This window comes from Pseudovirgaria hyperparasitica (assembly GCF_010093815.1).
Source record: "Pseudovirgaria hyperparasitica strain CBS 121739 unplaced genomic scaffold EJ05scaffold_17, whole genome shotgun sequence".
In the NCBI taxonomy this organism is placed as follows: Eukaryota; Fungi; Ascomycota; class Dothideomycetes; order Acrospermales; family Acrospermaceae; genus Pseudovirgaria; species Pseudovirgaria hyperparasitica.
The window spans coordinates 119,156-131,596 of NW_022985565.1; the positions used below are offsets into that span (position 1 = coordinate 119,156).

Below are 12,441 nucleotides of genomic sequence, written 5' to 3' on the forward strand. Positions count from 1 at the left end.
GCTCTAACATGTCGTCAGTACTAGGTGCCCACTACTATCCCGAGACATAGAGGAAAAGACTGAATGCTTCCAATTTTTTCGCAACACGCTAGTCACCAGCATAGAAACAAGGCTAATGTCCGTGTATCAAAACTCTGCTACTATTCGCATGATATTGCGCAATAGCTTCGACGCGCAAACGTTGAAGACAAAGACGTAAGAATAGCCCATAAAAGAAATGTCTGGCTGAAGGTTGACCGGGTTTGCATCAATGTAAACACTGGACTTTTGAGGGACTGATAAACATTATAGCCATTACTAAAGCTATTACTATATTCGGTCTACTGTAGACTCAATTATTCTTGTTACCAAAATTTCCACCCTTTACGCCGCGGTGCCATTTCATACTCCTCTGTCAGCATGCTCTCATTATCATTGTCTTGACCGTACTGAAAATCTATCTCGCGCTCAAATTTCCTATCACCCACGGGGTTATACGTCGCGCTAGTTTGCCCAATAGACTCATCTCCATCTCCCATGTGTGATCTCGGATTCGGGATACCCATTTTCTGCAGCTTCTTAGATATGGCTCCATTGCGAGCTACAGTGACGAAGGGCTCTTCCCCAACTTGTCTATCGGGTCCGCGGATACGACCTACCCCTTGATATGACGTTCCCTGGACTGCGCGTGGAGCCGAATTACCTGAGTTATCCGAGTTTGGAATAGCCGTACGTGAGAGTGGTGGTTTACGATCAGCCGCATAAACAGGGTCGGGAAGATACTTATATAGCTGTGCTTTTGGGTCACGATGTCGAGCAGCTCCATCGTTTGTTGATGGCCCAATGGACGTGGAAGCTTGCTTTGTTGAAGGCGCAGGAAGCTGTACAGGTTGCGGAATAGATCTGGTAGAGAAGCTGATCGGTCTGTTTGGCAACCCCGATTCAGCGCTATCTATAGTTTCTGACCTCTCTTCGTACCTGGCCATGTCTGGCTTATGGCGAGTTACAGTGCTGAGACGCCGTACTATATTCGACATCAAGTTGCCGCCGATGCTCGCCTTCTGCTGTATAGAGTCTGGAGAGAGAGAGGGCGCAAATGAACGTGTTGAGCTCCTATCGTCCCGTGATGGTCTTGGCGGTGGACCACGATAGTCAAGTGCAGGCACAAGTAGCCGGTATGGGGCTGTGATCCCAGCAGGGTCTTTCTGATTGACTTCCGCATTGATGATAATATCCAAGCCGTGCTGCAAGTCAATACGTCCCTGCCTCTGCTCGGGATCATCGCTTCGTAAGGCCGCTTTTTCAGAGAGACCAGTGGGCCGACGGTGGAATGGGTTCGGTCGAACATCCATGGAGGTTCTGTGTTGAGCGCCATGGAAATTTGCTCCATCATCAGGTATGTCGCTTGTTGACTGGCGGCGTGCCGCATTGCTACCTGTAGACAAGCGACGCTGTATGCTACCAAGCAAGCTATTCCGACGTCCTGGTGCATATCCTTGTGTCATGAAAGCTGTGGGCGGTTTTGTACTGCGGACGGACAGCCGACGTTCTATACGCGCAGGAAGACGGTTAGAAAGCACCCGCTTTATCGTTCCCGGAGGATATATATGTCTATCGTCAATGAGCGGTGTACGTGGAGGCGTTGGAGAAAGGGAAGGTGGTGTGGGTGGTGGTGTACGGCCTGGCTGGTACTCCCTAATTGAGCACCAATTTCTCCGCGGAAGCAAATGAGTGTTATTTCTAGGTTTGCCGTCGACATCATGTGTAAAAATTGGGATCATGTCTTCGTCGGTATATTTGTCCAAGTGATGAATTTTATTGCGTTTGTTCAGAACGTCCGCCATAACATCCGGCGGGGGTGTATTGACAATTGCAGATGAAATTACGTTCGGCATGTATCTGTGATCTCGATCCTTGGGGACGCCGAGTTTCTTGTTGCTATAGAATTGCCCGACACCAGCAAGGTGTACGTCGCCTCCGAGAATGGTGATGCGAACAGACTTCTCGGCTGCGAATTCCTGAAGGTCCTGGATGAAGTAATTACGCTCTGCCTTGTGATGCTTCGCTGTCCAGTGGTCATCTAGGTCGTCAAGAATCTCAACGCCCCCATCAAATTTGTTGACGATGTTACCAAGCAAGCCCATGCGTCCTGCAGCTTTGATCGGGTACATGATTCTTGAGGTGAGAATATTTTCTAGGAAATTGTACCGAGGATATGCGATTGGCTGAAGTTCCAAATCAATATGCATATTCTGATTAAGATTATTTCATTCCACTTACCACCCCTAGAAGGATTAGGAGATGCTTTACCTTCCCCTTTACAATCTCGCCTCTGAGTCTACTGAACACGAGATTGTAAGATTCGTCGCTTAATACCGTGTTGTTCTAGATTGAGGATTAGCAGGAACAAGATTGCAGGATTTGATCCCTACCGTCCGTTCTGTTCGACAATCAAGGCCGAGGAGAGCAATGTGACCCCCAAGAGACATATATACACTTCTGCTTAGCTCGTTGATGTATGGCCCCGGGGCGGCACCGAGTAACCAGGACGGCTCCGTTTGTTCCGTCTCGTCAGCAACGCTCTGGTGCTGGAATAACATATAGAACTTGTAGGCTACGGCTCCTAGGCCAGTAAAGACTGGGGTCCGCATAAAACCATGTGGATACGACCCGAAACCCTGAGAGCCATTAGCGAAGGGTATATGTTCTCCCAAAAAATTCAACATACATCTATGATATCATGGTCGTCCCAAATGTTCACCATCGGAATTTGGGAAGCAGCCATGCCAAAGAGACCTTGAGAGAACCACATTGCGTAGCGGTTAAGGTAGAATTCTTCTAATTCATCTTGCATCTCAGCTGTGAATTGAGCGTTGTGTTTGTGTGCCGGATTTTTCAACTCCGTCCACTCCTGGAACAGATGTGTCTGTTTCATCGCGGCGTCGTTGTATATCTGGTCACCACCACCAACCATAACATGAAATGGGCGTATCTGATGATTATTGAGAACATCCCTCCACAGCGGGTCTGGGCCGCAGAACTCATGCGGATTGACTGAGAGGCTGAACCCATTACAGCTGTGGAACATGATATTCATACTCTGACCTCTCGCTGGCACCCAGAATCCAATGGCGGGGCCACTGTTGATTCGATATGCTATTCTTGTCTGCTGGGGGCCTAGTTCAACCTCGAGATTAAATCTCCAGAAAGTGAAACCTCGTTCATTGTGCAGCCGAAACCCTCTGACCTCACAATACTTTCCGATACGTTCACCGTCTTTCTTTTGTGAGTCTCTATTATTTGTACTCGGGGAAGTCTTTTGTACACTGTGATAAGACGCCGATTGGCGTTCTTCGAAAAGGCCATCGTCGTCCTCAATCCTTGACAAGTCTCGCTGCTCTTCCAATGTATGTACAGGTCTCACGTACAGGGTCTTGCCTGACCGCGATGCTTTGACTTGCCCAGCCAAGGGATCCACATAACAGGGCTCCAGGTGCTGGCCGCTTGCAATATCTACGTGTTCCGGAGGAGGTGACGAAAGCTCCATTGGCTGCTTGAACATTCGCAGAATTGGGACAGTCTGGTAAGACGATCGACTGTCGGTTGTTACAATCATGACGCTGCCACGCCAGATATCTCTACCCAAATTGTTACCAGCAGACTCCGACTTAATGCCCGTAAAGCGCAGTAGAGGACCGCTCTTGAGGTATAGCTGGGGGCTGAACATTGTAGGAGCGCGGTCTTGCTGATACTGCGTATCTCGAAAGGTATTTCCTGGGGCAGACTGAGAGGACGATTTCCGTCGCCCTTTTTGTGAGCCACCACGTTCCAACCAGGCCTGGTACTCTTCGTCGTCCAAGTCAAGATCTTTGCCTCGCAGACTTGCAATGCCTCCGCGTTTCCACTCATCCAGAACCTTTGGCGCTTGGTAGCGTCGCTCCAGATCGTGGTGCCTGTGAAAGGGGTGAGCAATGTTATGTCGCGTCCGATGTGTACTGTCCTCGCGTTCTTCGGGGTTCTCTACAGGAGAGCCTACTTGGCCGCGAGCCTGTGGTCCTGTAGCGGACTGAGGTGGTAACACATATCTACGCCTAGATTGATCACGGCTTGGAACTTGCTTAGGCATAAAATCGTCTCGAAGAGGAAGCTCTCCGGGACTATTCTGTCTTGCAGGTATAATATCTGCCTCATTAGACCTGGAACTTTCATGTGTCTGCTTGGCAATTCTGACCCGTTCAATTGGCATAGGTGACCGACCAGCGTCGCATTCTTGTGGCTCAGCAGGGTTGAATGGTTTCTGTTCTGCAGCGCGGAGGTGCTTCGGAGTTCGCGATTTTTGGTCCTCAACGTCTGAAAGTCCCAACCCCAGTGCAGTTGTTCCACGGTCAAAAGTATCAACGTTGAATGGTTCGCGCTGTACGTGAGGATCCAGCATGGACTTTACCTTTGCTTCGCGGTCTCTGTAGCTTGGTCCTCGTGGCATGTTCGGTTGCGCTGAGTTACGGTGTGGGAGGTGATATATAGTCTTGTCAGGATGTCCATAATATACAGGCCCCGATGGACGCCCAAATGAAGAGCGTTCTGGCTGTTGTTGTTGCTGCTGTTGTTGTTGCTGTTGATGGCTATATTGCGTATTCCTCCGTGCTCCCTGGTGTGAGCTAGATTGTGATACTGTTGCTGGGATTGGGACAGAGACATGTCGTCTTTCGTTTGGGGAGACCGCGTTGTCGGGAATGGAAGGATGCTGAGGTGGACGTTTGTTCGCGGTGGCATCCCTGACCGAGCGTTGTGTTGCACGGGCAATTGCAGCTTTGCGTTCCTGTGCGGCAAGTTCTGCATCCAGAACCCTGGCTCTCTTCTCCTCTTTGCTAATGTCATCAAGCTTGACTTCCAGCTTCTGTAGGGGAGACCGGTCGGGAACAGAGCTGCGTCGTTTGTCACTTGAGCTTTGTGGCACGGATGCCGGCGTATTTATGGTATCTGCAGGACTGGGAACTATTGCAGCCTCACGCAAGCTATACGGCTCGCGATAGGCTAATGGTGGTCCAGGTCGCCGAGGAGCTGGAGCGTCTGGGACACTTGGCGGTAGGTTGAGAGGTGCCCCAGCTTCGGGGAGATTTAGGGGACTTTGTCTCCTGCGCTGTGGGCCAGCTCTTACAGCCTCACTATCGGACGGAGCCAAGGTATAGGACTGACGGGACGCATATGGTACATATTCTCCTGCTTCCTGTGACGTTTTTGTAAGATGACTCTGGCTCGTCGCTCTAGACGCATCTCCTTTCTTAAGTCGGAAGAGTTCAGCAGGAACAGGACCAGGAGGAGGTAGTGCTCCGCGAGAGACTTTTACACTATTGCTTCGGCGGTGCGACATATCTGATCTACTGATGTGTCTGTACGTCAGGTAATACGAATCGGGGGCAGGAGTAGGTATAGCTGTTATGAGGCCTCAGAGATATTCCTACATAGCTCGGAGGAGCAAGCTTGTCCAGGAACACTAGAAGACTTAATCCGCAAGTCTACAGACAGCTATTTGACAACTGACGATCAACTATATTCAAGCAAAACCAATGCTTCCACCACAGGCAATGCGTCAACGTACGATATGTATGGCAGGCCGGATCGATCGTCGCAGGGTCGGGAGCGATGGGCACGCGCAGGATGTAGGAGTACAGAAGATTGCGTGACAAGCTGGAGAGATGGGACGCAGAAGAGACTGGAGGAGATTCGAAAAAGGCTAGTTAGAATATAAGGCGAAAACTCCGATTCAGCCCGTCTGTAGCATGGATATATATATATGGAAGTTTATTAGCTCTGAACTGTGTTCACCAGGTAATAATTCAAGCTAGAGAGGAGGCTGGGGCTGGGAAGGAGAAAGCAAAGCAGGTCAGGGCATAGGAAAGAGGCCTGAGGCTGCAATACATCCATCCGATCCATTCCAGTAGCCAACAAAAACTGACTGGGGCCATCCATGGGGCGGCGCGGAGAACCGGCCAGGGGGAAGTCCGGGCCAGATGATAGATCGCATACCGTTTCATCACTGAATACTACACCTATACATGGCTACAGTCAACATCAGCCCTCCCTCCTCCCTTTGCTAGAAAGCCACAGCGACCTCGAAGACAACCGGAAACACCACTACCCTTCTCATCTTCCGTATTGTCAACGAAGTTGTTGTACACACTACTCGACTCTACCTCCCTTTGATCCGCTGTCCATTTTCTACCTCAGGCAGTCTGACGGGGGCGAAGTACTTGTCCATTGCGATAATCAAACCATATCTACCTCAGGAATCCAGCATTCTTATTCGGCATCGCGTACTTCCAGCGAACTTCTCATCTTCTTCGGCTGACCACGTTCTACGCATGCGGAGGCCTTTAATTCCAACAGTTCGAGATCTTGACTTTCTCCACCGCCATGCGCCCAGTCATTCTTTGCACTGTCCTTGCCAGCCTTGCAGCCGTACTTGCAGACTCCCTACCTCCACGGAACTACAATACACATGACTATTATGCTGTGCACTTAGACCCGAGCATCGCTCCAGCTGAGTTCGCGAATCACGTCGGTCTCCTGTATGAAGGCGCACTCGGCTCAATAAAAGACCACCATCTCTTTAAGTGCGGGAAAAATGACGGCGACATTGTTGAAGATGCCATACAAGAATTAAAAAGGCGCAGGAGAAAGAGGGAGATCGGTCTCGATAGGCACATCCTTGATGGTATCAGATTCAACCAGAAGCAGAAGCTAAAGCCTCGGATGGTGAAGCGAACTGCGCCCCGATTGGTACCCAGAGAAGGGTTGCCTGCTGAAGACACGTCTGCCGTTGCTCAGCGGAAGATTGCCGAGACGCTGAACATACAGGACCCAATTTTCAATGAACAGTGGCATCTATTCAATACGCATACCCCAGGGAATGATCTCAACGTGACCGGAGTCTGGATGCAAGGAATCACTGGTAAAAACTCAACTGTATGCATTGTCGATGATGGACTGGATATGGACAGCGATGACCTCCGGGACAATTACTTTGCGGAAGGCTCATACGACTACAACGACCATGGTCCCGAGCCAAAGCCGCGGCTTTCAGATGATAGGCACGGAACAAGATGTGCCGGCGAAGTTGCAGCTGGCAAGAATAATGCTTGCGGTGTTGGTGTTGCTTATGATTCAAGGGTATCGGGCGTGCGAATTCTCTCCGGCGAGATCTCCGACGCCGATGAAGCTCTGGCCGTCAACTATAAGATGCAATTGAACGACATCTACTCGTGTTCCTGGGGACCACCAGACGATGGGAAAACTATGCAGGGGCCTGGTATCCTAATCGAGAGAGCAATGGTTACAGCTGTCCAACAGGGCCGAGGTGGTAAAGGCTCGATCTATGTTTTCGCGGCCGGAAACGGTGCGGCAAACGATGATAATTGTAACTTCGACGGCTACACGAACAGCATATATAGTGTCACAGTTGGTGCTATTGACCAGAAGAACAACCACCCATACTACTCGGAGCAATGCTCTGCGCAGCTTGTCGTTACATATAGTAGCGGCAGCGGCGAAGCGATTCATACAACGGACGTTGGCGCCAACAAGTGCACAGCACAACATGGGGGTACATCGGCAGCGGGGCCCCTTGGGGCAGGCATATACGCACTTCTTCTCGAAGCCCGGCCAGATTTGTCATGGAGAGATGTACAGTGGCTCACTGTCATGACCGCGGTTAAGTTTGAAGCAACTAGCGATTGGCAAGTGACTGCTTTAGGACGGGAGTTTAGTCATCAGTTCGGATACGGTAAGTTGGACGCTGGGGCACTAATTGACAAAGCCAAGGATTGGAAGACTGTCAAGCCACAAGCATGGTATTATTCTCCTTGGATGCACGTGAAGCACGAGATACCACAAGGCGATCAGGGCCTTGCAAGTACATTCGTTGTCACAGAGGAAGCTCTAAAGAAAGCCAATCTCGATAAGGTCGAGCACATCACCCTCACCATGAATGTTGAGCACACTCGACGAGGCGATCTCAGTGTCGAGCTACGAAGTCCAAGCGGTATCGTCAGCCATCTTGCAACAGCTCGCAAGAACGATGAGGCGTCAAGCGGTTACGTTGACTGGACGTTTATGTCAGTTGCTCACTGGGGCGAATCCGGCATTGGAGAATGGATTGTCATTGTGAAAGATACCGTACAAAATGAACATTCGGGAAACTTCACGGATTGGCGACTTCGGCTTTGGGGTGAATGCGATAATGCAGACATACAAGAGCTGCGTCCTATCCCTGGGGAGCACGATGACGATGATCACGATGAGGTTAACACTGTGACGCCGCACACGACTACTATTGTTGTGCCCACACCGACTGGTGATCCTGCACCTGGCAACCCTACTGACCACCCCGAACGTCCCGTGAACCAGCGACCAAGTACCACCGCTGGACCCTCCTCCACTGAGCCTACTGCAAAGCCCGAAGAGACGCCTAAACCGACACAGGACAACTTCCTGCCATCTCCATTCCCGACCTTTGGCGTATCTAAGCGTACCCAAATCTGGATCTATGGCGCTGTTGCTTTGATCCTCATGTTCTGCTGTAGCCTCGCAGCGTATTTCTTTATTGCTAGACGCCAAAGATTGCTTAACAGCGCCCGCGAAAATTACGAATTCGAGATTCTCGAAGACCAGGCAGACGGTGCGACCACTGGTCTGAGGTCTGGTAGGAGAAAGCAACGTGCAGGGGAATTGTATGATGCATTCGCCGGTGGTAGTGATGAGGATCTTTTCAGCGATGATGATGAGGATGACAATTACCGCGATGAGAAGGGCTATGATGAAGACGCGGAGGAGTACACGGAGAAGAGCAGATTACAACATGGCGTTGATAGCGGGAGTGAAGGGTCTGGGTCGGGACCAGCCAGATAATGACCATCCGATGGTATTTACTATTTTCTCATAGACAAGCCTTTATTTCATGTTGTCAGATCCTGCCAATATCGCACTTGATCGTGTGTGACCGCATTGTCTACCACTGTCATCGCGAGGTCAGTCGCACATACTGAACAACTTACTTCGGCCTTACGATCATCTTCGTTCCTTTTGAACACAGTGTTGATCCATAATTTGTTGTTCTCCACGGTTTCTCCACATCCCTAGCCGATCTTTCACATATACTTGCATTTGATGGATCCCGGCCACTTGTTTTCAGTCTTCTTGAAGTTCACTATATGTAGTTGCTTACACACAATATGAGAGGCAGCAGACAAACTATTACCTGGCGACGGTCAATTCGGCACACGCCCATACACACACAGTCACGCGCGGGCGAACGAACGAAAGGGTGACTTTACCGCCTCTACTATTCTCACAGCGTAAATGAGACGAACTCTTCGAAATCTTTTTACGCCCCTGACAACGTCAAACGATGACTCTTTGTCATATATACTAGACGTTGTGATGCCGTTCTATGTACTAGACATTGTGATCTCGTCCTATGTACTAGACGTTGTAATCTCATCCTATGTACTAGACGTTGTAATCTCTTTTCAAAATGGCACAGGTCCACAACCAGAATGCCATTGTACATTGTGGTCGAGCCACAAGGAATAGTATACGCCAATATATGAGGCCAGCTGCGCTTGACTGGTGAACAGCATCCTTCTACACTCTACTTTGCTACCCGGTCGTCTGCAGTATTTCTGCTTGATATCGTATGTCCTCTGCAGTGTTGCTATCCTTTCTATTCGTAAATTTCTGATTGCGGAGCAGGCTCCCTGATATCCACATTATCGTGAGCCGACGCTCGTAGTTTTATTTACAACAAGTCTAGCTCCCTCCTCCTACGTCCCTAGCTAAGCTCACACTGAAGTATGTAGCCACTCCCGTAATCATGGGCAAAACTCTTGTTCCACTTTCTGAGCGCCGTGCCTCGCGCGTCGGCGGCAGCGTGAACAGCCAGAGCGCGAATAGCCCTAGCCATACCTCCATCGGTTCCAGCACCACCACACAGCCCAGTCACATCCCATCGCACGCCGCCAATCGTATCCTTCGCGACCGTAACCCGTCCCTCACGCACAAAATTGACCAAATGCGCCTTACCTTAGCACCCATATATCCAATACACATTCCCGCTGGCCCGCCGCATGAGTCCTATCCTCGCAGTGTGTTACATTACTGGCTTTTAACCGAGGATGAAATAGATGCCTTTGCGCGCTACTACCATCAGGTAGAGCACACTGAGTACACGAGCTTGTATCCCGCGTGCATGGGCTGGGACAAGGGGTTCCTCTCACGTGGACAAGACATCGATAGATCCAATAGTGTCAGTGGTGTCTCTAGCGGCACGGGAGAGAACATAGCGTTCAATGACGATGGATTGATGATCGGTCTCGGACTGGGTGCTGTGGAGGACCATTATGCCGAGGCGAGACGGCGCCGGGGCGAATTGAGTGCGGTGGAGAGGCTGGCGATCAAGAGACGAATGGTGGGCAAGTTTATTGGGTTGCGAGGTTGCGAAACACCGATGTGGGAGATGAGAGCTAAGGTCAGGTGGCTAGATGGTAGAGTTAGAAGGGAGATTGAGGATGAGAGGGAGAGGGAGTCAACTTTTAGGCGCGGACGCAAGTGGATTTGACCTTTCCTATGATATTCGCCCCAGATGATAGAGAGCGAAGCGCTGTACGTTGGAACTGAGGTCCGCTACTACTGTTTGGTACGAGCCATAGCACCTTTATGAGTCGCATGTGAGACTTCATACAACCTTGGAAGTGAAATACCAGGCCTTCACTTGGCATTGAAGACGTGGTCGAGCTTCAAGTCTGCACCACCACCAATAACTCCAGCCTCTTTCCAGAATTTACTTAAATGCCGTGTCCCACTGTCACACAGTATCGTGACGATTCTATGTCCAGGTCCCAGCTGTTTTGCTAACTGCGTAGCAGCCACACAATTAACAGCACTGCTACTCCCCACGAAAATACCGTCTTTCTCGACCAGCCACCGCGCCATATCGATGGCTTGCTCATCTGTCACTCGGATCGCATCGTCCACCAATTCCCTTCCGGCTTCAAAGTTCTTCGTCACACGATTGATACCAACACCCTCCACAATTGTATCAACTTGGTGCCGTCGCCTTGTCCCCTCGCGTTCCTTTGGGTCAAACATGACTCCATATTTTACTCGGTTGTAGAGTCCGCTGCCTTGAGGATCAGCTATTACAACCTTCATATCTGGAAGCAGTGGTTTAAGAAACCTGGCCACCCCTGATATGGTACCACCAGTACCAGCACCGGCCACAAATGCGTCCACTCGCCCGCCCGACTGCGCATAAATCTCAGGCCCGGTACCCTCAAAGTGCGCCGCCCAATTGGCCTCATTTTCAAATTGGTCTGCAAAAACACCGCGCCCAGGCTTCTCTTGGCTATTCGTATGCTCTTGCGCCCTTGTCCGCGCTCGATTTACGAATTGATTCTTGTCCACTATACTCGCAGGCCGCACACGCTCAACTACAGCTCCTAGGCGAAGAAGCAGGTCACTCTTCTCAGTCGCCTGGTCGTCTGGCATACATATGTGCGCGGTATAGCCCCGCGCGCGGCAGATGGCTGCAAGAGAAATGCCAGTGCTGCCAACGGTGCCTTCGTAAATGACGTCGCCAGCATTCGGTGTGAGCAGGCCATTTTGCTCTGCAGCTGTAATAATATTGAGCGCAACACGGTCCTTGGGAGAATTCCCAGCGCCGTTCATGAATTCGGCTTTCGCGAGGATCTCGCACCCGGTGGCATCGCTCAGGCTTTTGATGCGGATAAGAGGCGTGTTTCCAATACAACCTTCGATACCATCTTTGATTTCTTCTGCTGCTGCAATGTCACGCGGAGCCGGTAACGTCACATCTGCCGTGTTGTCCTTGAGTGTAACATGTTCATGATGAGGCACGAGGGCCCCGGAGCGCGCGTTTGAAGGAAGCCATGAGTTGAGGTAAGTTGGGAATCGACGGCGACGGTGGCAGATACGGAAATGATGTTGCAGATCAGGGTATAAGTCTTTGAAGCCAAGAGTTAAAACAATTCCGAGAACGAAGGAGCTTATGATATACAAGCGGTTTCGTGTGTCCATGTTACGACATGGACGAACATGGTGTGGACAGTGGAGGGCTAAGATTACCTCAGTAAGGATAATCAGACTCTCTGCCAAGACGCTAAGTATTCATGTATCCAAAAGAGGTTCTAAGACGTTTTAGCTATTACTTATCTATCTAAGAATCTAATGAAATGTAGATGTTATAGCTTTTCAAGTAATACTATAGCTCTAGGTAGTTATATAGTGCTTTTACCTGATTCAGTACAATTAAGGTTATGAGTTATATTATAAGAACTCTACAAATCTCAACTTAGATGCAGTTATTAGCGGAGTAATCATAGTCTTGAAAGCTCTATACAATCAGAAAATTTAGCTTACGTAGTCTCTACTGTGGTATAAAGTAGT

General features: G+C 50.0%; 4 protein-coding genes across 4 annotated transcripts; 2 read left to right on the forward strand and 2 right to left on the reverse strand.

Moving 5' to 3' along the window:
* Window positions 1-271: 271 nt before the first annotated feature.
* On the reverse strand, window positions 272-5,825 carry EJ05DRAFT_514095 (uncharacterized protein). The gene is made up of 5 exons (XM_033748496.1): window positions 5,522-5,825; window positions 2,708-5,473; window positions 2,412-2,657; window positions 2,260-2,364; window positions 272-2,204 (listed from the first exon to the last, which is right to left on the reverse strand). The coding sequence occupies exons 2-5, from the start codon at window positions 5,348-5,350 to the stop codon at window positions 345-347; spliced, it is 4,854 nt and encodes a 1,617-aa protein (XP_033596517.1). The 5' UTR covers window positions 5,351-5,473; window positions 5,522-5,825; the 3' UTR covers window positions 272-344.
* Window positions 5,826-6,017: 192 nt separating this feature from the next.
* Window positions 6,018-9,323, forward strand: EJ05DRAFT_479615 (KEX1 protease precursor). The gene has a single exon (XM_033744711.1). The coding sequence runs from the start codon at window positions 6,394-6,396 to the stop codon at window positions 8,884-8,886; it is 2,493 nt and encodes an 830-aa protein (XP_033596518.1). The 5' UTR covers window positions 6,018-6,393; the 3' UTR covers window positions 8,887-9,323.
* Window positions 9,324-9,685: 362 nt separating this feature from the next.
* Window positions 9,686-10,669, forward strand: EJ05DRAFT_147525 (uncharacterized protein). The gene is made up of 2 exons (XM_033739293.1): window positions 9,686-9,784; window positions 9,837-10,669. The coding sequence occupies exon 2, from the start codon at window positions 9,851-9,853 to the stop codon at window positions 10,592-10,594; it is 744 nt and encodes a 247-aa protein (XP_033596519.1). The 5' UTR covers window positions 9,686-9,784; window positions 9,837-9,850; the 3' UTR covers window positions 10,595-10,669.
* Window positions 10,670-10,743: 74 nt separating this feature from the next.
* Window positions 10,744-12,072, reverse strand: EJ05DRAFT_443904 (uncharacterized protein; the record flags this gene model as incomplete). Its single annotated transcript, XM_033742098.1, has 2 exons — window positions 10,744-11,849; window positions 11,958-12,072. The coding sequence occupies 2 exons, from the start codon at window positions 12,070-12,072 to the stop codon at window positions 10,744-10,746; spliced, it is 1,221 nt and encodes a 406-aa protein (XP_033596520.1).
* Window positions 12,073-12,441: the final 369 nt, after the last annotated feature.

What these genes read in the sequence shown, in the direction of transcription:
- EJ05DRAFT_147525 (XM_033739293.1), top strand. Translation starts at nt 9,851, where the DNA reads ATGGGCAAAACTCTTGTTCCACTTTCTGAGCGCCGTGCCTCGCGCGTC.
- EJ05DRAFT_514095 (XM_033748496.1), bottom strand. Translation starts at nt 5,350, where the DNA reads ATGTCGCACCGCCGAAGCAATAGTGTAAAAGTCTCTCGCGGAGCACTA. An exon ending in ATTGTCGAACAGAACGGACG is followed by an intron (nt 2,365 to 2,411) that starts GTAGGGATCAAA and finishes TCCTCAATCTAG; the next exon opens with AACAACACGGTATTAAGCGA. An exon ending in TCCTAATCCTTCTAGGGGTG is followed by an intron (nt 2,205 to 2,259) that starts GTAAGTGGAATG and finishes TTGGAACTTCAG; the next exon opens with CCAATCGCATATCCTCGGTA.
- EJ05DRAFT_479615 (XM_033744711.1), top strand. Translation starts at nt 6,394, where the DNA reads ATGCGCCCAGTCATTCTTTGCACTGTCCTTGCCAGCCTTGCAGCCGTA.